The following is a 27,368-nucleotide window of genomic DNA, read 5'->3' as shown; positions in this document are numbered from 1 at the left end:
CTTCAGTGGTTTGATTATGATGTGCCTTGGTGGGTTTTTTTTTTTTAAAAAAAAAAACAACTTATTCTGCTTGGGGTTTGTTGAGCTTCTTTTATCGAATTTGGACATTTCCAGCCACCATTTTTTCTTACATGTTTCATGTCCGACCCTCTTGCTTCTCTCCTTCTGAGATTTCAGTTACGGATATGTTAGACTACTGCTGTCTCCCAGGCCACTGATGCCCAGTGCAATTATTTTTAGTCTTTTTATTTCTGTGCATGATTTGGGGTAGTTTCTATCGGTACTCTGCAAGTTCACTGATCTTTTCTTCTGCACTGTCTAATACGCTGTTCATCTCATCTAGTCTATTTTACATTGAAATATTGTACTCTCCATTTCTAGAGGTTTCACTGTAGTCTTTCATGCTTTCCTCCACCTTCTTGAACATATGAGGCATGTTTATAAGAACGTTTAATGTCCTCATCTGCAGATTTCATTATCTCTGTCATTCCTGGGTCTGATTCTATTGATTGATTTTACTCCTAGTTGTAGAGCATATTTTCCCGCTTCTTTGAATGACTAGTAGTTTTTATTGGGTGCCAAACATTGTGAATTTTAAATTTTGGGGTACTAGGTTTGGTGGGGTATTCCTTTAAGATGTTGTGCTTTGCGTTGGCTTTAATTAAGTTACCTAGAATCAGTCAGATCCTTTTGAGGCTAGATTTTACATCTGTTAGCACCTTTGGGCTAGGGCTAATTAATGCCCACTGCTAAGGCAATACACTTCTGAGAACTCTACCCAGTGCCCTAAGTATTACATGGTCTTACATGCTGTGCCTGGTGGGAACATAAACCGTTCCCAGCTTTGTGTGGGCTTCAAGAATAGAGTGGCCTTGAGCTGTCCAGTGGTTCTTTCCCTGGCCTTGGTTAGTAGTTTTGTCTCATTAGGCACAGGTCACTTCTCAGCCAAAGACTCTAGATCTCCACAGTTTGTGCCCCTCTCCTCTCCAGCGCTCTGCCACACAGATTCTAGCTGCCTTGACCTTCCTGAACTCTGCTGCGTTTCTTCTCAGCACAGCAGGATTGCTGGCCTCTGTTCCAGTTCCCCACTCCTGTACTGTGGCCTGGAGACTGCCTATAGGCACGAAGCTGGAGCAGTCACAGGGCTCAGGTCATTTGTTTCCCTTCTGTTAGGGATCACAGTGCTGCACTGCCTGCAGTGTCTGAAAATGGTTGTTTTATTTATTTTATTGCTTTTCTAGTTATACAAGATGGGAGAGTAAATCCAGCCCCTAATACTCCATCATGAAAGGAAGCTGGGGTCTGTGGTTTGTCTTTAAGATCTTCTTTCATAGCAGAGACTTACTGAATAATTTCAAATCCGTGCCATATATGAATAGTATTATATTAAAAGAGCTGTGGACTAAGAATCAAAATCAGGGTCCTCATCCTTGCTTGTTCATTTAACTTTCGGCTTCTCACAGTACGGACTTTTGTGACACTCTACCCAGATGACCTAGAGCAATTCACTTCTCAATTTAATTCTCATCTGTAGAAGGAAGGTTATAAATGTTCCTTGTAACACACTGAGGTGATATAAAGTGCAAACATAAGAAAATGTGTCACTTGGCTTGGGTTGAGCTATTTTCAAACAGAAGCTAGCTTATTGTCACTCACCAGTCTTCATTGTTTACATTTCTTTTTAGGCACCGTACTGGACATACCTTTTATGTGCATTAGGACTCTTCATCTACCAGTCACTGGATGCTATTGATGGGAAACAAGCCAGAAGAATAAATTCTTGTTCTCCTTTAGGGGAACTTTTCGACCATGGTTGTGACTCTCTTTCCACAGGTAAGTTTTTAGTGGAGGTTTTTTTCCTATAGTTGTTTTTTTTGTTTGTTTGTCTTTTAATGATGGCTTAAAAACTGAGCTGTTTGGTTTGTTTTGGTTTACAGTTGGAAGCAATTTTGCACAGTGTATTTTAAAAGTATGTTCAGGAATTTATTTTGTTTAGTGTGCCTTATTTTCATGCCAAGATTATACACCTTAAAATTCTGTATTTCTAAACAGTCAATGGCAATTATTTAATTAATTATTTTAAATTCTTAATGGTTCTTGTTTCTTTCAGTTTTTATGGCAGTTGGAGCTTCAATTGCTGTTCGCTTAGGAACTTATCCTGACTGGTTGTTTTTCTGCTCTTTTATTGGGATGTTCATGTTTTATTGTGCTCACTGGCAGACTTATGTTTCAGGCGTGTTGAGGTTTGGAAAGTAAGTATGTATTTTAAGTTGTACATTTAAAAATATAATCAAATGCATTTTCACTATCTGTCATACTTCATTTATCCATAGTAAGGGGGACAAAGTGTCAATCAGGAATTCAAGTTACCTTTTAACTTATTGAAGCATCCATAAATGCTACACCTTAATTTTAATCTTTCAGGTATTCTTCATGTTATAGTTACATATTTGATGATAATTGTATTATTCCCCCTTCTCCCAACTTACTAATCCAAGTTTACATTAGACAGGAGAAAGAGAAAAGTAAGGGACCTGAATAATATAGAAAAAGGATATGCAGTACTTAAAAAAAGTAGCATTTACAGCAAAGGAAAGCATAAACAAGACGAAAAGACAACCCTCAGAATGGAAGGAAATATTTGCAAACGAAGCAACTGACAAAGGATTAATCTCCAAAATATACAAGCAGCTCATGCAGCTCAATATCAAAAAAAACAAACAAACCAATCCAAAAATGGGCAGAAGACCTAAATAGACATTTCTCCAAAGAAGATATACAGATTGCCAACCAACACATGAAAGGATGCTCAACGTCACTAATCATTAGAGAAATGCAAATCAAAACTACAATGAGGTATCACCTCACACCAGTCAGAATGGCCATCATCAAAAAATCTAGAAACAATAAATGCTGGAGAGGGTGTGGAGAAAAGGGAACCCTCTTGCACTGTTGGTGGGAATGTAAATTGATGCAGCCACTATGGAGAACAGTGTGGAGGTTGCTTAAAAAACTAAAAATAGAACTACCATATGACTCAGCAATCCCACTGCTGGGCACACACCCTGAGAAAACCATAATTCAAAAAGAGTCATGTACCACAATGTTCACTGCAGCTCTATTTACAATAGCCAGGACATGGAAGCAACCTAAGTGTCCATCAGTAGATGAATGGATAAAGAAGATGTGGCACATATATACAATGGAATATTACTCAGCCATAAAAGAAACAAAATTCAGTTACTTGTAGTGAGGTGGATGGACCTAGAATCTGCTGTACAGAGTGAAGTAAGTCAGAAAGAGAAAAACAAATACCGTATGCTAACACATATATATGGAATCTAAAAAAATTAAAAATGGTACTGGCGAACCTAGGGGCAGGACAGGAATAAAGACACTGATGTAGGGAATGGACTTAAGGACACAGGGAGGGGGAAGGGTAAGCTGGGATGAAGTGAGAGAACGGCATTGACATATATACACTACCAAATGTAAAACAGCTAGTGGGAAACAGCCACATAGCACAGGGAGATCAGCTCTGTGCTTTGTGACCACCTAGAGGGGTGGGATAGGGAGGGTGGGAGGGAGATGCAAGAGGGAGGGGATATGGGAATATAAGTATACATACACCTGATTCACTTTGTTATACAGCAGAAACTAACACAACATTGTAAAGCAATTATACTCCAATAAAGATGTTAAAAAGAAAAAAAAAGTAGCATTTGGCTTATGTGATAAAATAATGAGATATGGAATCTAAAGGTCCTTTTTGGTCAAATTTTTGTGTGTCCAAAAAGGGTAACCCCTTTACAGCAGTCACCAACAACAGTGATCATGAAACTCTCAGCTGTGGTAGACAGTTGATGAGATAATGTAATAACATTGTAATATTTGCCCCAATGCCTCATTCTTAGACACCAGGAAATAGTGCACAAGGCAGGAACTCTGTTCTCTATCCCTCTTTCCATCAGCTCCCTTTCTGCCTGATCCTTTAGTAGCTGTCTGCCATTGGCTCATTCTCAGCTTTGGCCTCCCTGTCTACTGATTCTTTTTAACCATACTTTATTGCTGCACGGGAAAAACAGTAGCTCTGAAAAAAAATCTCTGATAATGATAAATGAAAGGAGAAGCTCAAAACTATGGATCGTTTAGCAGAGTGAAGGCCTTTGGCAATTTTCCACATTGACTTTAAATTAGGGAATAGTCACAGCTATCACCTCTTGAGCACTTGAATGGTTCTGGCATTGTACTCAGCGCTTTACATGCCTTATCTCATTTATTCCTCACATTAATCCTGTAAGGGTATTACCGCCACTGTACCAATGAGGCAGAGAGGTTCTGTAACTTCCTTATACTGCTAAAAATTGTAGAGCCAGGATTAAAACTCAAGTCTCCAGACCCCACACTCTTAACGACTGCTGCTCAGTACTGTGGGATTATCAATGTATTAGGTACTGTGGAAGGATACAAAATGCATTTTTAAAAAATCCGTTTTAGGAACTATATAGTATACTGTATTAAAGGGATAGGATAATACTTCTGTGACACTGCTAATACAGTCCATAACCATGTGAAAAATGACCTGCTTTAGGTTTCCATAGCACTGAAGAAATGCTAAGTAAGGAGAAGCTGGCTGTAGGCTGAATTAGTTCAGGAAAGCTTTTATGGAAAATGTGAGTCTTCAGCTGATTCTTTACCTACTGGTCAAGAACCCAAGGATCAAATTTCCAGGCTAGGGAATTCCCTGGCGGTCCAGTGGTTAGGACTTAGCACTTTCACTACTGGGGCCTGTGTTCAATCCCTAGTCAGGGACCTAATATCCTGCAAGCCGAGCAGCCAAAAGACAAAGAAGCCAGGCTAAAAATTCAAGGCAAGAATGTAAAATTAAGAATCTGTACCTATGTATAGATTAAAATAGGCTAAAACAGAAACATAGCTTTGCAAAGTCTAACGCATTTTAGTTAATATGGTGAACTTGCTATGGTAAACTGGAGTAATATCACAATGCAATGTTCTGGTTAATTGTTATTTAATGACAAATGCAATGTTCTGGTTAATTGTTTTTGTTATTTAATGACTTAGACTTTACCTTTCTGGCTTATAACTTCATTAAAAATCTTTCTGAAATGAATTAGTTCACATTCCTGGCCCAGTTGTATATTTTATACTCATTTGCCGTTGACTGAGAGCCTAATGTGTGCCTAGAACTGCACATACAAAGATGAGTCACTTGCTGATGGAATATGCCAGACAGATTGGGGTAAAAGCATTCTAGGCAGGAGCATGAGTAAAGGAAGTACTCAGAACATTAGGGAAATGGCTGTTATGGTTGAGCACCATGCATGTCAGGGACTGGAGGCGATCCTGCAGTGCCCAGGGGTCAACCATGTAAAATACTTACTCTGTATGGCACAGATGCTAATCTGTGTATTTTTTCACTTTACCAAAGTAAAGATGCCATTGAGCATTGAGTAGGATACATTGGGTCCAGCTTAACACTATAAGAAGGATCTGTATGTAGGACATCAATCAAGCCTCTGGAAATGCTTACAACTCAGTCAGTATCAATTGTTGACTAGGACAGATTTCCTGAAAATCTGTCAATTTTTGAGAGGTTTAATTTTTATGGTGTTTATGTTATTAGAATACAGATAAATGATACAGATATATGAAACCAGCCCAAACAATCTCAGAGTCTACTGTGGAAATTTGTTTTATGAATGTATTCTTGGTTTAAGCCTACTTAACATGGTTTCCCTTGTTCTGAAAGACTGAAGAAAAATATGCCAAACGAGAGCTTAATTGGACTAAAAAAACTTACTACATTTTGCTGTTTAATTTTTTTCCAACTTTCAAAGCCCTTTAAGTTATTTATTACTGGGCTTCCCCGGTGGCGCATTGGTTGAGAGTCCGCCTGCCGATGCAGGGGACACGGGTTCATGCCCCGGTCCGGGAAGATCCCGCATGCCGCGGAGCGGCTGGGCCCGTGAGCCATGGCCGCTGAGCCTGCGCATCCGGAGCCTGTGCTCCGCAACGGGAGAGGCCACAACAGTGAGAGGCCCGCGTACCGCAAAAAAAAAAAAGTTATTTATTACTATTGCTCCTGTTTTAAGTTTACTAGTGAAAAGCATAGGTTCTAGAATCAGATTGGGTAGAATCGAATTCTGTCTCCAAGATACCAGTTGTTTGACCACAAATAAATTATTTAACCTCATTTTCTTCAGTTTCTTCATCTGTAAAATGAGAATAATCATAATTGTGTTAAAAGGTTATTGTAAAGATTAAATAATAATGTGTATAAAGGACTTAGTACAGAATCTGGAGGACAGAAGTACTCAGTAATAAGGTTAGCATTATCATGACATATCCTTTAATTTAATTCAATTTCTTTTGTATGTTTACATTGAGTGACATTAAAAAGTAACTCTTACTAAAAGAAAATCAGATGTCATGTATTAATCAGTAAGTTACTAATAAGGAACTAATTTCATAAGGAAATAAGCATACAGAAGAAACTAAGTTAAAATAAATTTGAGGATGGAAGGTCAATATAATTTGAGTGATTTTATTGAATACTGATGTAATATTTTTACAATGAACTTTAATAAATATTTTTGCAGTATTCATATAGATATTTATTAAGCATCTGGTATATGCCAGGTCTTGTTCTAGGTTCTAGGGTGACATGAGTAAACAAAACATGAGTAAACAAAACAGACAAAAATCCCTGCCCCCCTTGGAGTTTATGTTCTAATATGGGAGACAGACAATAAAGCAAGCTAAACAAGAAGTAAACACTGCACATAACAGTGAGTGAGTGGTAAGTGCTCTGTGTCATGAACTATAAGGAGTCTGGGATTTTACCCTTACAAGCTACCAAGCGAGCCGGTTAATGTTTCATGGATGCCGAGAGAAGACACAAAACTCCTGGGTCAGAGGCAGAGGACAGCTTTATAACTCAGGGCAAAAGCAGTAGCCTGAGGTTCAGGTTCATGCCGGGTTCCCTTGCTCCACTCCCGAGCCCCATGGAGTCATGTGGTGGGACTGGATGAATGCCTGCACATGTGGTGGGTGGCATTATGGGAGAGGAACACTGAGGGATCTGTTGCTTTTATAGTAAGTGGAAGCAAGCCTGCTCTTTGCGGGGAGGTGTAACCTCATCCTTCAAGGTTGCTCACTGCATACACAGCCCTGAGAAATGGCCCAGGTAAAGGGTGCTCAGGAATCTTGGATTCTTAGCACACCCCACAAGGACGTGCAGGGATGCTCAGGGTCCATGGCAGATTGCCTCTCTTAACTGTATGAAGAAAAATTAAACAGAGAAGGAAGAGAGTTACTAAACACTATTCTGTTTTTCTTATGAACATAAAAATACTGTTTTATACTGTTTCATAGAACAGAAAAAGAAATACTATTCTATTTTACTTGTAGATATTTTGTTATATGTTTTATCTCCTGAAAGTATGTAGATTTTAGTACAAATATGAATTTGTTATCTTGAATAAGATAATTTAAATGACAAAACATTAATAACTATCTCAAACTAATTTTCAACTTTTAATTAAGGATTTTTAAAGTTAATCAGTGATATATTAGTATTTTCCTTAGTATAGTTAGTGAAATAATTTATAGGATTACAGTTAAAATCTGTCCCTATATTAATGCTTGCCATGTGAGATAAGGCATATCTTATTTATAGCATGTTTGCTCCCATGTATCAAGGGTCTGCTCCCATACAATTCAATACAGCAAACAATCCTTAAAGTTGAAGTAAAAAATCTAAACCAAGTCCAATGTTGACTTGTATTATGTGGTATTTTGTTATTTACCTGTGAATATTTAGACTCGGTGTTAATTTTCTCTTCTTTCAAAATCCTTAGAATTTCCATATGGTATTATGTCAATTTTTCCACATATTTGTGGTAAAGAACTAATTTCTACCCTGCCCGCCCCCCAAATCCATCATGGAGAGATAACATGCAATTAAAAAAATAAAAAACAAAAAACAGACTTACAAAATGCAGTCCCCAATATTTCATTCAATTCAAGAGATACAAAATTACTCTATCAAACTATGATGAAAGTTTCTAAATGCTTACTCTCAATTTCTATACTTATTGTGGACTGTAACAAACCCTAGACCACACTTTGAAGAGCACTGTTGTAGACTGTTCTCTATAATAGTTTGAGAATGTACCTGTACCATATCCCCAGTATCCATCTTTCTTGGATTTTTTATGTCTTTGGATTTACTTTTTAAAATCTTGGACCCCCTAATGAGTTCTCTAAGTTTGTAAATTGTTATACAGATTATCCTTTTATTTGTCTAATATATCTTTCAAGCTTCAACTGGCTCTTCATATTTCAGATATTTAAGGATTTTGTTAGTGATTCCACCCTTTTTACCATATCCTTTCAGCTTTCTTTTTTCCAGACTCAAGAATTGTCATTTAGCATACATGCATGAACACCAACATTCTTCATTGTAAAGAAAAAAATTACTGAGAAAAAATAAACAATAAAAAATTTCCCCAAAAAAAGAATTGTCATTTATTTAGTTTATCCTTAAAAGGCAGAGAGGAAGAATGAAGCTTTCAGTTTAATTTAAAATCTGTGGTGTGAATGATGCATATGTGAAACCAAGGTTCCTAGCTCAATCCCTGTATGTGTCATTTAGTTCAGAGAAAGTTTGTTCTATAATTTCTGTCAGCTTTTCTAGTTGCTTCTGGTCACTAATCATATCCTGGAAAAATTATGGATTAACTTAATGTAATTCTACCACTGTTACTGGAAAAAGAGTGCACAATTCTAATAATAAATCATAGGTGTAGTAGCAAGAATGTTGGCTCTGGAGTCTTTTTCCTATAGTAATATCCCCTGTTTCAATACAGGCATGAAAAAATCATTTCAATTTCCCCTTCCCAAAAAACAGGCATAATTTATAGTTCATAAGACTCATAACAGATCTTAGTAAATGTTATTACTTTTCCTCCCTTTTCTCCACAAAATACCATACATTATATTATTACATTTACCTTTTTCAGCTAACTTGACTATTTCTCCATGCAGCCTGGAGGCCTTGGTTTGCCCATCACTGATCTTACAAATACTGGATGTTATTATTTTCCTTTTATTTGTGCGTTAATGTTCCATTCACCTTCTCCTTCTAAATGCCCCCAAAATAACTCAGTTGAGAAGTCTTTTCTTCTATATCTGGATGTTCCCTACATTTCTTGTATTGGCAGAACAATAAGTATTCCTCTAGCATCTAAAAACTCCAGGGCATCTGAATGGAGATGCAAAGTAGGTAGACAGATATAAAAATTTGGAGCTTGGAAAAAAAAGATGTGGATTAGGAGAAACGGATTTAGAGGTCATTAGCATATAGATGGTAGTCTTAGGTATAGATGTAATACTCAGAGAATCTAAAAAGAGAAAAGAGGAATTCTGGAAACAGTAGCATTTAAGATGTGGAGGAAGGAGCCTGGGAAGAGCTTCCAGCAAGGTAGGAGAATCACGAGAAAACATGGCAATAAAAATATAGCAAAGCATTTCAAGAAAAAGGGAGTGATCAGCATTTTAAATATTGAGAGGAGTTATGCGAGATAGTAACTGAAATGGATCACTTGCATTCAACAAATTGAAAGTCACTGTTTACCTTAAACAGTTTTAGTAGAATGGGGCCAAAAACTGGACTATAATGGATTAAGCAGCAAATATGAAGAAAGGAGGAAATTACAAATGTGGACTACTTCTCAGCCTGTTTTTGGAGCAAAGGAGAGAGGAGTTGATAGCTTCAGGGGATGCAGATTAGAGACTGATGTTGGTTTAGTGGGTTTTTTAAAGAAGTTTATGTATGTTTATATATAGGGGGAAAATGTCTGTGGAAACCAAAAAACTATAATGACTGTTAGTAACATAATGAGAAAAACTGTTGGAATTTTCCCTACTTTTTAAATGAAATTGACTTGGGAGTGTTTAAGAATTTGCTTTAAATCATCTGGTTGTTTTTATATTATCATAATTTTTCCTGATTACAAGAGTAATACATGATTGTTATTAAAAAATTCAAACTTTGCAGAAGTATGTAAAGTAGAAGATAAAAGCCTTCTGTAATCTCAGTGATAACTGTTATTAGCAATTTTATATATGATATACAAGTTTTTTACCTATATGTAAGTGCATTGTTGTTCTGTAGGCTTTTTCACTTAACAGTGTAGTTAATTGGTAATTCAGTGATGAAACTAAAGGTAAAAATAAACTAAGCCTATAGAGATTTTTACATCTTTTGATTTTAATATAAGGTTAATTAACCTTCATATTTAGGAATTTCATTTACAAACATCTGTTCTTTATCTTTCTTCTTTAGAGTGGATGTAACTGAAATTCAGGTAGCTTTAGTGATCGTCTTTGTGTTGTCTACATTTGGAGGAGCAACAATGTGGGACTATACGGTAAATCTGAGGATTTAAATTTATATTTAAGTACTTTAAAAATATTTAGGAAAAATATTGCATTGTTAATTTTCTTCAGAAATCCTTGGAGTTGTATTTAATAGTCATTCCATTTCTTAACCTTTTTTCTTCATTTTATAATTTTACTATTCTGTATACCTTATTACAGCATGAATATACTACCCTATGCATGAATATACTACCACATAAAAGAAAACGACCCCATTTCCCTGATATAAAATTAAACAGACTAGTTGAACTACCTTTTCAGGCCAAAATTTATCTCATAAAATAGATACATAAAAAGTAGATTCAGTAAAATATTTTATGCTTGAAACTTGTCCCTCAATATTAGGAAAGAAAAGTTGCTAATTTGCATTTTTTATAACCTACTATAGTGAAGTTTCCCATGTTGAGGAGTGTTTTTATTTTCTGCATGGTTGGAGACCTCAGTATTCTGACAAAAGCTGACTTTCAGGAGGCCACTGTTATAAATTCATGCTTTGTATAGGCAGAAAATTTATGAAGAAACTATTCTGTCTCTACAACCTAAGTTTACAGTATTGGCTGACTAAAACTTCATGCCCAGCGAGTTAAGAAGAGTAATAAGGATAATATCAATAGTCAACAACTAATACTTACTCAACATTTACTATGTTCCTAAATATTTTACTATCACTGTTTTCATCTGACCCTCAGAACAACCCTCTGAAATAGATACTGTCATTTTTGTGTTTTATAAATAAGTCTTAGAATGATTAAGTAATTTGTCCAATGACACATAGCTAGTAAGTAAGAACTGGAGCTGATTCCAGACTCTGTTTTTAATCACTAAGCTATATAACCCTGGTAAAAATAGTAAGAGATACAAAACTAAACATACTCTTACCATAGGATCCAGCGATTATGCTTCTTGGTATTTACCCAAATAAGTTAAAAATTATGTCTATGCAGGGAATTCCCTGGCAGTCCAGTGGTTAGGACTCTGTGCTTTCACTGCTGTGGGCTCAGGTTCAATCCCTGGCCAGGGAACTAAAATCCCACAAGCTGCATGGCACAGTCAAAGAAAAAAAATTATATCTTTGCAAAAACCTGAATACAGGTATTTATAGCAGCTTTGTTCATAATTGCCAGAACTTGGAAGCAAGTCCTTCAGTAGATGTCCTCCAGTGGGTGAATGGATAAACTATGGTACATCCAGGCAATGGAATTGTATTCAGTGTTAAAAAGAAAGAGCTATCAAGCCATGAAAAGACATGGAGGAAACGTAAATGCATGTTATTTAGTGAAAGAAGCCACTCTGCAAAGGCTCCATATTGTATGATTCCAATCATATGATATTCTGGAGAAGGCAAAATGCTGGAGACAGTGAAAAGACCTGCTATTGCCAGAAGTTATGGGGTTAAGGAGGGATAAATGGACAAAGTCCAGGGGATTTTTAGGGCAGTGAAACTATTCTGTGTGATACTATAATGGTGGCTACCTGTCCACCCGTCATTATGCATTTGTCATTCATGCATTATGCATTATCATAGAACGTACAACACCAAGAGTGAACCCTAATATATACTATGGACGTTAGGTGATATTGATGTGTTCATTGTAACACATGGACTATATCACTCTGGTGGAGGATGTTGATAGTGGGGAAGCATGTGTGTATGAGTGCAGGGAGTACATGGGAACTCTGTGTACTTTCCATACAGTTTTGCTGTGAACCTAAAATTGCTTTAAAAATTAAGTCTTTTTTAAAAATTGTAAGAGATTTCCCTGTGGCATTTAGTTTCAGAATTGCCAATCAGGGTTCATATCACTAGGCTCAGAAATAGACTTTGAGCATATTTTTAAGTGGAGGAACATTCCCTGAGATGTTCGTATTCCTTCTTATCATGTAAGAATAAATAATAGAATCAAGGATACATAGGCCTCTAAAATATGCTAGAGGGATGCGATGTGTCTTTCATGGCACCCATTCAGCCAGTACCCATTAGAAGGTGAACATGGACTTAGAGGCAGTTGGGCAACTCTGGTCATTGTCAGATGTGGTGTTTTAAATTTGGAATTCTGATTTGGTTATACTGGGGAAGAATTTCATCTTAAAATCATTTCATTCAATGTTTTGGCAATACCATAAGAAGAAAGCATACCTACTTATTCTCATCAATAAGAATACTTAATTTAGATATAGATCTTCTAAATTTAATTGTTGATCTGTAGTTTCCACAAAATTTGATACAGTATTTCAAAGTATATTTTCAATACAAAATAGCCTACAGCTTTTGGCAATTCATTGTTACTGTCTTTTAAATCCTTTGCTGCCTTTGGAAGTTTTCTTGAACAGCAATTGACCAACAGGTAAATATATATTGCTAGAGATTTAATCCTGGATATTAACTACACAAAACTTTTGCATGCATACACGTTTGTCACATTCATGATGCAGACCATGGTGTCTGACTGTCCTGTGATGCTGCCTTTTAGACGTACTAAATTCAAGTGAACTATCCTTTGTCATGTTTCTTTAAGTCAGATGAAGGCTTGTGAGATGAAATACTTCATCCCACTTATTTAAATAGACTTAGCTGGATTTTTCACTTTAAGAGATAAAACCATTAAAAGAAAAGTTACCACTTCAGGTTACATTCCAGAAGTTAAGGTTTGATTATAAGAAAAAGAATAGCTTATTGTACAGGGCTGTATCATAATGTTTCTTTACTTTTTAATAGGAAAAGAAATTCTATTTTCTTAATGATGTGTTTCTTTCCTCTACCCCTAAAGATACCCGTCCTAGAAATAAAATTGAAGATCTTACCAGTTCTCGGAGTAGTAGGTGGAGCAATATTTTCCTGTTCAAATTATTTCCATGTTATCCTCCATGGTGGTGTTGGCAAGAATGGATCCACTATAGCAGTAAGACGCTAATTTCATCATCATTCAGTATTAATTTTATGATAAATTTTCTTTTCACCCAGCTACAGAGATACTAAAGTTCAAGAATAGGGAAGGAAACTAAATATCTTAAAAGAATTCTTTTTAGGCACATAATACAAAAGCATTTTTAAAACAGTTTAGACTGATGTTAAAGAATTTTTCCTCTTTCTACAGCCTTTCTCAGAGTAGACTTTTGTGACATTTGATTTAATCATCTGCTGTTTCATTACTGTACATAATTAAGAGTTGCCATTTATCTTCTTGCTCGTTGTGCCTGGCCCTGATATAGGAGAGGAGGAGGAGTAGGGAATGAGTTCCTGATGGAATGTCAGGAAAGCTGCCAAAGGTCATGGTTTCACATATGGGGCAATTTATTAGTCATGAAGTAAATTTTATTGAAATTTCACTGAAATGTATTTTTAAAACTATCCTAATATTTTAAAAGGTAAAAATTTTAACCTCAGTTCTGGAGTCGGTACACCTTGTATTTGTGTTCTTTACACTTTGCTCATCTATAATTCTTTTGTATTTATTCATATTTGATTTTTAAAACTTCAATACTTTTACACAGGAAAGAGGCAGAAAGGAATTCTGCCTGGTTTTTAACAAATATAACATAATATCCATGTGTTTAAAAAAACATATTGTCATCTTCAAGGTAGTTGATCACAAGAAGATAAGTACTTATTCCAGTGATGCCATCTTCTGTCAAAACATTCTTGGAATGCCTTTAAGCTATAGTTCATTCTCTTTAATTTCTTCAGTGCTGTAGTTCAAAATTTCTATCTTTTAAGGGTGGGTTTGATTTTGAGAAAAATCAAAGTCATTTGAAGCCAGGTCTAATAAATAAGAGGAGTAAAAACATGAAATATAGCATTTTTAGTTTAAAAAAAGACTCATTCTCTTAAATGACTTATAAATCGGCTCTTAAGGCTATTTCAAAGGAATCCACATAATTCATAAATTATCAATCTTTATGAATATATTTTATATACATAATTCAAAGGCAAAGTATAAAACTCACTTAGATACATAAGTTCTGATATATTTGGAAATTTTAATTTGTTGTGTTTTGAGGTGTTTTGTCAGTTAACCTCAGAATTGTTTTAGAAATGTTAAAGTGTTCTGCATAAAATGCTTAAGAATACTTTTTGCTTGACCATGGATGATAAAATAGAATACTTGCAGGAACATGAGTTCCACTAAAGACGATGAGATTTACTGTTGATCAGTGTCCACTTTAGAATATTTTACTAAGACATAATTTATTAAATGTTTGAAGGAAGACAAGAAATCAAACACTATGTCTAAGGAGTAGTTGATTTCAAACTCTTAAACTGGTGGTTTTCCAACTTTTTTAGCAGCAGATTTCCTTGAATAAAATTTACAGGACCAAAGTACAGGTAAAAGCACTATTTTAATAATCTAAATATTTATAACATTACTATATAGTATAGTGTTTTATTAAGATATGATTTTTTAATATTTATAATATTTGTGTAATTTTATAGTAAGTTCTAATTTATAACATATAAACTTAATAAACAAGAATAAGCCTGCTTTAATGGATACATTTAAATTGGTGGCTATATATTTAGTAAGCCTTAAAATCAAATTTATTTCAATATTTTGTTTAGGATAAGCAGTGCTGAGAGCATCCTGATTCGCACAGATAAAAATGTAATGGGTTGGGTTGTACAATGTTACATAAGAGGGCATTTGTAGTCTAAATGCAAAAGTCAGGGGCAGGGGTGGGCTATTGGTATAGAGAGAGACCAGGGCAGAATTAAACTCCTCCTAATCAGTGATTAAGATATTGTGTAAAAGTGGCAGGTTAAGCTTTATTTCAATATCTGCACAAAAATATGTTAACCTGGCAATTGGAGTGTTGATGGCCTTCAGCATGGTAAAATTTGGTATGGAATAAATCACATTATTTTTTTAGTGGTTATTAGTTTAAAATGTGTGTTCATATAAAATTGGAACCAAACATCTAAGCACTGTATTACCTCTGTGTAACCGTAGGTTTCTGTGGAAGTTTGAAAAGCATGGCTAAGGTCTGTATACTCCTTTAGGCCATACATTATCATACTCTTCTCTAGGTCTCTAGTTCCTAACACAAAATAGATGCTTAGAAAATGCTTGCATTGTAATAAATGCATTTTTAAAATTTGGTGCTGATTTTCTGCTTTATCCATTAGGGTACCAGTGTCTTGTCACCTGGACTCCACATAGGAATAATTATTATACTGGCAATAATGATCTATAAAAAGTCAGCAACTAATTTGTTTGAAAAGCATCCTTGTCTTTATACCCTAATGTTTGGATGTGTCTTTGCTAAAATCTCACAGAAATTGGTGGTAAGAAATTCTTTTAATTTATGATTCATGGTATAAATATGTACTTGTTCCTCAAACACAAAGCTGGAAACTATTTCATACAATGGTAGGTTTTTTATGGTGTTATCATCACAATAAATAGTTAGCTCTTTGTGCTCCAAGTAATACTGTAAATGAATGTTAGATTCAGAGACAGACTCCTTAGTGTATAGTAAGTTCTTTTAATTATTTGTTTAGCAATGATTATCAATTATAACCTTCTGATATCAAGGAATTTAAATTTTAGAAACTTTAATAAGCTACCCAGTCATGAATTTGAGAAATTTTAGATTCAGTATTCCCATATCAAATGTGAGATTAAATAAATGGTCTCTTTATCCTTATTTGTCTTAATAGTAAATTAAAGTTCTAGTTAATTCTATCCTGAAACAAAAAGCTAAAACATTTAAAATTCAATGGTGAAATTATTTTGTTTACTTTTTTATAGATAGCTCAAATGACCAAAAGTGAACTGTATCTTCAAGACACTGTCTTTCTTGGCCCAGGTCTTTTATTTTTAGACCAGTACTTTAATAATTTTGTAGACGAATATGTTGTTCTATGGATAGCAATGGTAAGTGCCTTTTTGGTAAGATTTTTATTTATTTTTAACAAATATCAGATAATACTATGCTTAAGAGTCATTTCAGGGCCTCCCTGGTGGCGCAGTGGTTGAGAGTCCGCCTGCCGATGCAGGGGATACGGGTTCGTGCCCCGATCTGGGAGGATCCCATGTGCCGCGGAGTGGCTGGGCCCGTGAGCCATGGCCTCTGGGCCTGCGCATCCGGAGCCTGTGCTCCGCAACGGGAGAGGCCACAGCAGTGAGAGGCCCGCATACCACAAAAAAAGAAAAAAAAAAAAAAAAAAAAGAGTCATTTCAGTGAGATATCAGGTAGCCTTACTTTCTAATCTATACAGTAACTGTTTCTGAACATTTAAAATTACTTCTTTAAAGCTTGCTTTATATCGTGTTTGAAAACGTCCCACATATCTGGAGATCAGGGTTCCAACAACCTAAATCCTTAAAAACACAACTGTGTACCTTAAAAAAATAGTACCAAAAAAACAGTACTAAGATGTCAAAAATCACTTCACTCTCTGGCAAAGGACTACAAACATGTATTAGTGTCTGACTTATTTAATCCAGCTTGTTAGAATTATTATGAGCTTATAGCAGATAACAGGTAAATTAAATGTAGTTGGTGTTAGCAGAGGTGGGCACTATTGTATCAAGAACTGTCAGCTAATACTGAGGAAACAAAACAAAACAGAACAGACAGTACTACCCAGTACAGGGTTCTGGGACCATTTTATGCTAGAAGTAAGCAACGCCACGTATCTGTATGGCCCTTGAGGATAGTGCAAAATTTATATTAATCATGACTCTTATCAAGCAAATTAAATTCTCATTAATTGCATCCTGCTTAAAAAGTGATTTGGATAATACATATATTAATTTCTATTCAAAATGATTATAAAATAGAATTATGGTGCATAAGAGAGAAGTTTTAGCCATCTGAGGAAAAGAAAATCATTGTTGGTAACATTTTAATCACACAAGTGGATAAAGGAGGCATTACTAAATTTTTTATTTTACTAAGACATTATCTTTATGGTTGGTCTTCAATTAGTGGTAGTTCTGGACAATTTTGCTACCTCCAGACCTCACTGGACTTCACCAAATTGTTAGTGATATACAAAAACTAATATTAAAGTGAGCTAAAAGAAACACTGAACCTTTTGATAATTTAAACGATCTCACACTATTTGTTAGATAGAGGTATTAAAACAAAGCCTGTCTATTCTGTGCATGGACCCCTGGGGTACATCTGATCATCCTTTATACTAGGTTCTATAGTATTATACTTTTTTTTAGAGTAAGTTAATAACTTAATATCCGTTCAGAAGTCTTCCATTCTTCAAATAGTGGTGAGATGTAAATCTTAGTCCTTGAAAGTTTCTCAGGCAATATTCTAAAAAATGTTTGAAAATCAGAATAATTTCCTTTAATTTGCTGTCCACTATAAATATTATTAGGGCTCCAAAACAATCTAAATGTAAGAAATAGGTGGTGATTTTTCAAAATATCTGAAAATTCAATGTAGGGTTTCTTTTAGTGAATGTAAGTACTACCAAATGGAATTAACAGAATTAAAATATCAGGTGTTAAAAATTTGAGCACCTAATTTGTAATGAGTGAGTTGGCCTGGTTTTACATCAGAGATTATGGTGAGAAAGTCTTATTCAATTTTTCTTTAAAACACTTTGTGGACCACAATTAAAAACAAACAAAAAACCACTATGTGTACCAAAGTAAGCGTATTGTGCCTTTTGGCATCCTTAGGGAAAAGGTTCTTGCTTCAGAGAGAAAAGAGTCAGACGGAGTTTTTCAAGTAAATGATAAGGAGGTTTTTCCCCTCATTGGTGAGAATTCCCTCTCTACTGGCAGAGCTGTGAGGCTCCTTTATCTCAAAGGAAGCATTTGCCCCCAGCCTCTGGGAAAGTTCTTAGTGTGCCTCCCTGCTTAATTTTGTAAAGAACACAATTTTGTATGTGCCTTCCCTCAACTATGATGTCTCTTCCAGGCCTTTACTTTCTTACAGCTACTCTCAAAGGAATAAGAAAAGTATATGATGGAGTGATTTCATTATAACGACTGATAGCCCCTTCTAGTAGAAAATTTGAGGCTTTGTTGCACAGTAGAAAATTGAAAGGATATGGAGTCAGAAGGCTTGAGTTCTGTTGTTTTCTAGCTTTCGTAATTTAGTTTATACCTTTTACCACTCTGAGCCTCAGTTTCTGTAACTGTGAAATACCTTGCATATTCCAGAGGACTACAGTGAGGTCCAAATATGAACTATAAAATGTAACATTTTCGGTGAAGAATTTTTGGTTAAGGTTTGAGTTTAGGGGGTGAGGGGACAGAAAAATAGCTGCTGCTTTAGAAAAGATAGACCATAATCCATTTTATATTTTCTTTTTTGCTTCTAAAGGTCATTTCTTCATTTGATATGATGAGGTACTTTAGTGCTTTGTGCCTGCAAATTTCAAGACACCTTCATCTAAGTATCTTCAAGACTTCATGTCATCAAGCACCTGAACAGGTTCACAAGCATATTGACTAATAGCCCAAGGAAAAGAGGAGAAGCAGTTAGGGGAACCTATGAGTGAAGGGAATCCCCTTTTTCAGGAGGCTAGTATACTATCAAATAAGGTTATATTTTAATATAAACATTAAGTCCTGTAGATTCCATTATGTCTGTTTCAGGGGCAAAGCCCTCGTTGTGTAGCAACATTTTTTATCAAGGTATTATCAGAGTAATACAATCTGTAAATTAATTAGAAACAAAACCAAAGAAAGTAATTTCAATTTTCTGTGTATAAGAAAGTGAACCACTATAGTTCTAAAGAGCCGTCTCTTTGTCTCAGAAATCCTTATCAGACAATTAGGGTTTTCTCTGCCAAAGGATTACATAAAAATTCAGGACTTAAAGGATTTTAGCCATCTTGAGGGTGATGCCTACTTCGCTAAAAATTGACAAGTGCGTTCATAATATTGCATAATTGCATGAATTGTAATAGTGTAATTATTGAGTCAAATGATGTTATAGGTATTTTTTATTAGCCATTTTCAAAAAAGGTATGTTAATTATTATTGTATAAAATGAAATACTTGCTTTAGTGTACCAACTTCTGTAATTTGTAGTTAGTAAGAGGAATTTATCTTACCAGTTCAGAAAAACAAATGAATCTTTACAGTGAGGGCAACTTGTTCCTTGATATTCTGAGTTTAAACTTCATTGTCACAAAAAAAGTAGACATTAAACATTTCCCTTTGTGAAAAACAAAACAGTAGCTAAAGCACAACTGACATGTAAGAAAATCAGTAATTTATGAAAACACAGCAAAAATATCTTCCCTTTAGAATATCAGCTAAAGCTACTTCAAGTACACTTTTACTCATTTGAGGTAAAATGGGGATAAAATAAGTATCTGTTATTCAACCACTAACTACATTATGTACTGATTCTCATCTTTCCACTCTCACTTAAAAGTGTTTACCTTGCTCATTTTGAATAATAGAACTATCACATGGGTCTTTGGTGATCCAAATCCTCGGACTCCCATCTTACCTGTTTGTAATTTTATCCAACAGTTCTGTAGACCATAAGCCATATGGTGAAATAATTTGTTTTTAAAAAGGAGTAATGAACATGTACTATATCTTAATATGCAAGAAAAAGGCATATTGAAAAAGAATGTAAGTTGATATTCCTTAAAAGGAAAAAATAGGGACTTCCCTGGTGGTCTAGTGGTTACAACTACATGCTCCCAATGTGGGGGGCCTGGGTTCGATCCCTGGTCAGGGAACTAGATCCCACATGCCATAACTGAGACCTGGTGCAGACAAATAAATAAATAAATATTTTTTTAAAAAAGGAAAAAATATATACTTATGTGAATTAAGTACACAGAAAATACTCTGGAGTACTTATTTTGCCTCTGAAACAACTGGTAAATTCAATAAGGACCTTCTTAATTTGAATAGTACTTAAAATTTATATTAAATTTTATACTTAAAATTTACATTCCAGCATGTACTTTGGCTTAAAAGGCTTTATAAAATGCAAAAATTTAGGAAGTAAACTGTCCCCTTAATGTCAGATATTTGTTAACGGTGGAGGACTAAGTTCTTCCTATATAAGTTAGCACAGTTAGAAAAAGGGATTCAGTATGGATTCATTTTTAAAAACTTGGAAAACCTAAAACTAAGATAAGTGTGGGTTATGCGGCAAAAATTAGAATTTAAAATGTGGAAAAACAGGACAAAGTCGCTCCTTTCTCCGTCTGTTGGGCATATTTTTTGTTTTTGAAGGATTCAATGAAAGTAGTTTCAGCAAAAAATAGTAAGTTTAGCTCAAATATTTCAAACAAATGCTGAAGCAACTTAATATTTATTAAATCAAGAGTTTCATATGTTTTTCTATGTTAAATGCACATTTTAAAATACAGGATATAGGAATTAACTGTTCAAATTTGGAAATGAATGTAAAAACATCCATATATTTACTGAATATTAAAACTGAAAAATAAGACATTCTGTGTAATTTATAGTTAAAGACATATGTGAAGTACTTAAACCATAAGTAATTAGGTATGTTAATGATATGCTCTTAATCATTACTAAGGGCATGTGTCATTTAATTGTGGACTGAGCAAATTAAATGGCATTTTGATGTCGTTGTGGAAATGACATTCACAAATCCATATCTTAAAATGGATTATTTATATATCTTGTTCGGTTGTGTTAATGGTTTTTAGCAGTTTAACTTATTCCAGAACGGAAACTTAAGTTGCATTTAATAAATTTTGTAAGTCATAGAATGTATTTTCTTTTGAAATCTTATTTTCATTAGAATTGATAGTGTAACTTAATGAATATGCATGAAAGGGTGTATGCATAAAACAGATTTTGTGTTTTTTTTCCTTAAAGAACAAAATTAATTAACCATCTATACCTGTGCTTTCTACCTTTTGGAAGTGATACAAATACACTGAAGCCAAAACTTGAAATTAAATTGTATTTATTGCTAAGAGTTAATTGACAAATGTTAGAGAGAAAAAATCACTATTAGTATTAAAGAGCTGAAAGCACAGTGGTACATATAATTTAGGAATTGCTGCTACTCGCGTAACTTCATTATTTTATTTGGAGGTGAAGAAGAAGGGTCTTGCACTTAAGCTAATGATTAATATGATATAATATTTTAAACCAGAATTTTCAACCACTCTAAAAACTTACATGCCTCTTAGCTAATGTTATAATTGTATCATATTACTTAGGTTCAAGTTCTTCCTTCAAAGAGTCATGAGAATAACATGGATTGAAGAGACTTTCGAACATTTGCCATCTCTTGCTGCTGCTGTCAAATGAAAGGAGATATTAAACATTTGTTTAATTTTTAGATAAGTGTTATACATATTTCAGCAAATAAAATATCTCAATGCTTACAATAATCCTTATTTTTTCAATTTTAAATATAATAACTTACTGTTTCCATCATAATTTTTTTTTGCAACATAGCCATTTCTTTTCTAAGTTCATTTTGTGCACCAGTAAGTAGATAATCGTGATTCTTCTCCAAGTCCTCCATGCTCTAAAACACAAAAGGCTAGTTCAGTTACAAACCACCACTTTTCATCTCAGGTTCAAAACTTATACAATTAATTTTCAAAAGCAGGAACTTTTTAATATTCAACAATGCACGTTATTTATCTCAAATAAAAATATTCTAATACATGAAAACCAAAATATCCACTAAAGGAATAGAAAATGTCAGACATAAATCAAATGTTATTAAAGGAGGTAACAGTAGTAGTGTACCTTCTCACTGAAAGAAACAAACAAAAATAACACAACATTTTATAAAAGGAATAGAAGCACAACTTCCTGTAGCTATGTAGTAGAAAATGGGGACTTAATTCCAATTTAGTTGGCAAAAGAATAAGACTGAAAGGAAGGTTAGGAAAAAGGGTTAAAAGTATTCTAGGGCAAGAGCATAAACAAAAGCATGAAAGTGCAAAGTGAGTGAGTTCAGAGAAAGCCGTTTCGTGGAGGGGTGGAAGTAATGGATGAATGTAGTAATTGGAGCATTAAAAAAAGAATCATATTATTGGGGGGTGAATCTTGAATACCTAAGAACTTAGAATGAGAAGCTACTGACAGTTTTTCCGGAGGGAAAAGGTAATGCTACAGAAAGATAATATGGCAGACCCACGAAGGATGGGTTGGAAAACAGAAATCAGTTAAGAGTTTTCATAGTATAAGCAAAGAATGATGAGGTTCTGAACTAGGGCAGTAGCAGTGGATGTGAAGAATAAGAGAGATGGAGGAGTCAGACATAGTACTAAAGTTCCTACACCAAGTGGTAACACTTATTGATAGCATTTAGCACTTAAATCGAAAACAATGCATTCAAAATGGAAAACTGTTAAGAATTTAAAATGTATAAGCGAAATGTTTTTCCCTTAAACTGAGAAAAAAATTATCTTCTACTTCCAAACATGAATTATATTTTATAAGAATGTATTATGGTACCAAATACAACAAACCTTTATGAACTGCTCATATAATTGTTTAATTGTTTTCAGTCTCTGGTTCTGAACAATTCTAGACTGTTGAAAAACTTTCTGTTGCTGTCGAAACATATTCTACAAATGTAAAAGAAAAAATTATGTAATAACAATTTGGGTAAAATTTAGCAAAAATTAATTCTACATTACACTTAAAAGGAATAGTTTTTAAATCAGTATTTTTAATATTTTAACATTTACTATGACTGAGTTTAGATAATTTGTGTTCACCGCTGATATACAACAATAATATAATAACCCTACCAGTCATTGAGTAGGAAATCTCAACAGTACTCAAAACATGTCTTAATTCTTGGTGCTTTCAATGTCAACCCAGATGATCCTTACAATATTGCTGGTCTTTCAGTTTCTTGGCCTGTTTTCCACCAATGATTTTTGTTCTTCACCCTACTTTAGCCATCCACTTACATAAGCATACCCTAGATTTTGTCATTACCAAAAACTATAACCTCTGCATAGTATTAATAATAGCAAACTTGATATTAACAATGTTACGAAGCAAAGACCAACAGCTTTTATGAGTATGGTATGTGCCTGTACTTCTGCATTCAGCAGAACCAAACTCATAGCCAGCAATGGGCAATGGAACCTGGCTAAGGTCCATGGGTGTACTGCAAGGCCGGCCTCTCCCTTCCTACTTGACACTTGGTAATAGTAGATTAATTATAAAGCTATAAAGCTAAGCATAATACTAACAGCTAGTTTTTCTTCTTGTTCATCAGCTTTCTGCACATCTATATCCCACTGCTGGAACAAAGTCAGAAACTGCTGAGAATATTCTTGGTTAAGCTTCTGCCTGTAAAACATAATGAATATTGTCATATTTCACATCAATATGGAAAAACTTTCAAAACAAAACTGATTTGACTAATTATACTATAATAAAAGAGAAAATAATATCAAATTTTCAGATGTGAAGCCAAGAAGTAAAGTTATGATTTATGATGATTCAGAAGTATTTATTTTCCTAACCAACTAACAGAAAAGCCCTCTCATGTGCTTTAAGCTCTTGAAAACTAAGGGAGTTTTATTGTACATATGCATTTTCCAGAAAAGTCCATTTTATCTCCAAGCAATTTATTTTTCATTTTCTCCTACTGAATATAGGTTGTGATGTGATAAACAGATTCACTGAAGTTATTATAAGATTTCCAAATAGAAATATTTCACTTCATTTTTCCCCATTTTGGTACAATGATTTTGTACAAAAGAATAGTTAATTCAGCTAAAATATACAAATTATTTATAATACATAAGGTTGATCTTTTTCTAACACTGTGAAACAGTTAACTATCATAAGACTAATGGTTTATATGACATTTACTTTTTATTCAGCTAGTGTATTTTTAGAATGAATATAAATTACCTTTATTGTTAAGAAAACCCTCAAACATTATTTAAAAGGGGAAAAAGGACATCTTTATTGATTTCTAGGAAATATATCTCAAGTCTGTGAAGGAATGAAGTTATAGGACTAAAGGACTTAGAGGAAAATCAAGCCAAATATACTTTTTTACTAGAGATCCCAATAAGTAGATGATAGTACTTCTCATAATTTGCACCAATGAATACTAAGAAATGATGCAAATGTTGTGGCAGTGAAAAAACCAACATCCTTACCTTTGCTCCTGTTGGGTTTTCCAAATGTTTTCAATTTTCTGGTTACTGGTTTTGAGAGAAGCCTTGGTATACATTTCTAGTCTTTTTTTCTTGGCAAGAAGAGCCTTGTTAATATCAGCTATATTGAAAATAAGCTCATTAAATTTAATGTGGACTTAAGTTACTTTGTTCCCACATATTCAAATAAACATGGATAAAGCTGGTTCAAGAGTTTTGAAAAGATCTTTAAAAATACACATAATATCAAAAAGCAAGATTATTTCCTTGCTTTTTTTTTCTGAGAAAACTTTTAGTTATTGGTATCCCAATTCTGATTTTCCTAACTAGAGATAATTTAATTTAGAGGTGATTAAAAAGAGCTAATAACTGAAAAAAAGGGTCTTAAGGACAGACTTTAATTTCTTCATAAGAAAACACTAATAAAGGCTAAATTTAGAACTCATTATATATGAAAGGCAAAACTATTTTAAAAGAGTCTAAAAAGAATAAAAATAGTTAAAGAAAATAATTTTTTAAAATATAGTCAGTGATACTTTAAAATATATTTTTACTAAAAGAGACAAAGACCAACCAAGCATAGGAAAGTCTTATTTTAAGTAAATATCTAAATAAATTCATTTAAGAACCCTTTTAGGGCTTCCCTGGTGGCGCAGTGGTTGGGAGTCCGCCTGCCGGTGCGGGGGACATGGGTTCGAGCCCTGATCTGGGGGGATCCCACATGCCTTGGAGCACCTGGGCCAGTGCGTTACAACTCCTGAGCCTGCTCTCTGGAGCCCGCGAGCCACAGCTGCTGAGCCCATGCGCCTGGAGCCCGTGCTCCGCGGCGGGAGAGGCCACCGCAATGAGAAGCCTGCACACCGCCACAGCTAGGGAAAGCCCGTGCGCTGCAACGAGGACCCATCACAGCCAAAAATAATAAAAAAATAATAAAAAAGAACCCTTTTAAATACTTTTTTATAGGACATTTTTACCAATAATATAAGTACTGCGTTTCATAAACTTTTTTTCAGGTAGTCCTTTGCTAGGCACGTGCATATGGATCTACCATCAATAGTTATTTTTCAGTAATCATGATGAGGTGACCTACACTATTACATAAATATTTTGTATTTCCAATATCCATCTATAATAATAAATTTATAAGATTATAAAACAAGCATTTTGTTACTACCAAATAGGGCAAAGCTTTCAAAAAAGACTTGATTATATGAATAATACTAGAGAGGAGCCAAATATTGACTCTTTTATAAGAATACTATCCCCTAACACAGTTAACGTAACTGATATTTGACATACAATTTAAAGTTTATGAACTTTTTATCTGATCTCTTGCTTACTAGCAAGGTGGTCTTTAATTCTCAACTACATAGTTTAATAATGTAAAAATAAAGTTATTTTAAAGGCTTCAATTTACACTGCCCTTCCTAAAGAAAATAACACAGGAATGCCACAGAAAATAACTAAATTGAGAAAATGAAAAACTGACACATATACAGATATGTGTGTGTGTTTGTATCACTTAGTCCGTGAAAGTCCAACCAAAGAGGGATAGACACTTTTCCCATCCATTTTTGCTCTAAAATTTCATAGTCCATTAAACTCACACACCTATAAAGTAACAGGACCATTCTTAACTCACCACCGTTAGCACCATCTCTTTTCACATCAACAACTGGAAAAGGTTAGTAAGGAAATCTATGAAGCAGAACCACATATACTTGTGCAAAATCTTACATATGAGAACAAAGCATTAAATAAGTCTTACAGTCCACTGATTATTATTTACTATTATACAAATTATATGGTTTAAAACAATTTTGAATACAAATATCTCCTAAAACATACCTCCAAATCTTTCCAGCATATTCTGTACTTCACCCCTTTGAAAAAAAATACATCAAAAAACTTTTAATTAAGGATCCATAAAATATCATTCTTGTTTTGGAAGGAATATCACATGCCCAGTATTTTACATGCAATACTCGTTGGACAACCAAACAGACTTTTCTTAAAGTCTAAGAGGTGAAAATTGTTTGAGCATATTACCCCACGTCTTCAACGATTCCTGGAGAAGTCCTTTTCTTCCCATGTTTATCAAGTACTGGAGTCTTCCCTGAATTGACAATAAAAAAAGAAAAAGAGTTGAAATTAAGTATGCTATTTTGGTAATTTTTAATTTAATGGAAAATTAAATGGAGTAAAATTTAATGGAGTAATATCTTCATTTCGAGGTTTTTTGAGGCTTTGTGCCAAGACAAGTTTTTAAAGCAGACATATAAATGCACTACTTTCTCTGCAGGTTAGATGGAATTAAATCAGGATCCAAGACCATTTTATGGGAACAATTTTGCAAGTCTTCCTGTGTTAATGTCATAATAATCTATGTACTGTTTATCAGACATCAAGCGAAAGATGCTACAGAAGCTTCACTAAGTCCGAATAAGAAACATGAAGTACATGAAAATAAATGCAGGACATGGTCACTGCCCAACAACATTAGCTATACGGTACCTTGGATGACATCCTCCTCTGAACCACTCAGGTGTTTATCTGCTTTCTCAAAGCCACAGGCTCTTATAACCTGATCCTCCATGGATGTCTTCCCAGATTTCCTGGTATGTTTTCTTCCAGGGGGCACCATTTTTCGATGTTTTCTGATTAAAAAAAAAAAAATCAAACCTGCTCAATCCAAAGACACCATTTAAATAAACTGGCAAATTTCAAAATAAGAGCTATCAAATAAAGATGATTTTAGTTGAACACCACTTTAGGAGTCTCTTCATTTATTCTGTTGGACGAAAAGTTAACAGAAGAAGATAATGACTGCGCC

At 34.4% G+C, this 27,368-nt stretch overlaps 2 protein-coding genes across 6 annotated transcripts in view; one reads left to right on the top strand and one right to left on the bottom strand.

Annotated features, from left to right (window-relative positions):
- Nucleotides 1-21,781, top strand: part of CHPT1 (choline phosphotransferase 1) — a 35,912-nt gene extending 14,131 nt beyond the window's left edge. Inside the window, exons 2-9 of one of the 5 annotated variants that reach the window (XR_009533775.1) lie at nt 1,686-1,833; nt 2,111-2,252; nt 10,370-10,454; nt 13,233-13,364; nt 15,587-15,745; nt 16,212-16,337; nt 18,757-18,956; nt 21,608-21,781. Coding sequence is in view for 4 of the 5 variants with exons in the window: in XM_060112146.1 (XP_059968129.1) it covers nt 1,686-1,833; nt 2,111-2,252; nt 10,370-10,454; nt 13,233-13,364; nt 15,587-15,745; nt 16,212-16,337; nt 18,757-18,867; nt 21,608-21,652 (948 nt within the window). In the remaining variant the exon portion in view is untranslated. Of the gene's footprint in view, nt 1-1,685; nt 1,834-2,110; nt 2,253-10,369; nt 10,455-13,232; nt 13,365-14,746; nt 14,789-15,410; nt 15,444-15,586; nt 15,746-16,211; nt 16,338-18,756; nt 18,957-21,607 lie in introns of those variants that run through there. The other 4 variants (XM_060112146.1, XM_060112147.1, XM_060112148.1 and 1 more) reach the window with 4 other exon arrangements.
- A 472-nt stretch (nt 21,782-22,253) lies between these two features.
- On the bottom strand, nt 22,254-27,179 carry SYCP3 (synaptonemal complex protein 3). Its single transcript, XM_060114234.1, has 7 exons — nt 27,050-27,179; nt 26,585-26,651; nt 26,384-26,418; nt 24,539-24,656; nt 23,615-23,714; nt 22,877-22,975; nt 22,254-22,274 (listed from the first exon to the last, which is right to left on the bottom strand). Exons 1-7 carry the CDS (start codon nt 27,177-27,179, stop codon nt 22,254-22,256), a joined length of 570 nt encoding a protein of 189 aa, XP_059970217.1.
- Nucleotides 27,180-27,368: the final 189 nt, after the last annotated feature.

Source organism: Mesoplodon densirostris, chromosome 11 (genome assembly GCF_025265405.1).
Source record: "Mesoplodon densirostris isolate mMesDen1 chromosome 11, mMesDen1 primary haplotype, whole genome shotgun sequence".
NCBI classification, from domain to species: domain Eukaryota; kingdom Metazoa; phylum Chordata; class Mammalia; order Artiodactyla; family Ziphiidae; genus Mesoplodon; species Mesoplodon densirostris.
The sequence above is the reverse complement of the archived record's forward strand: the minus strand, read 5'-3'. Positions and strand labels throughout refer to the sequence as shown.

What these genes read in the sequence shown, in the direction of transcription:
- SYCP3 (XM_060114234.1), bottom strand. Translation starts at nt 27,179, where the DNA reads ATGGTGCCCCCTGGAAGAAAACATACCAGGAAATCTGGGAAGACATCC. An exon ending in TATGCTGGAAAGATTTGGAG is followed by an intron (nt 24,657 to 26,383) that starts GTATGTTTTAGG and finishes TTTTCAATATAG; the next exon opens with CTGATATTAACAAGGCTCTT. An exon ending in AAAACCCAACAGGAGCAAAG is followed by an intron (nt 23,715 to 24,538) that starts GTAAGGATGTTG and finishes TATGTTTTACAG; the next exon opens with GCAGAAGCTTAACCAAGAAT.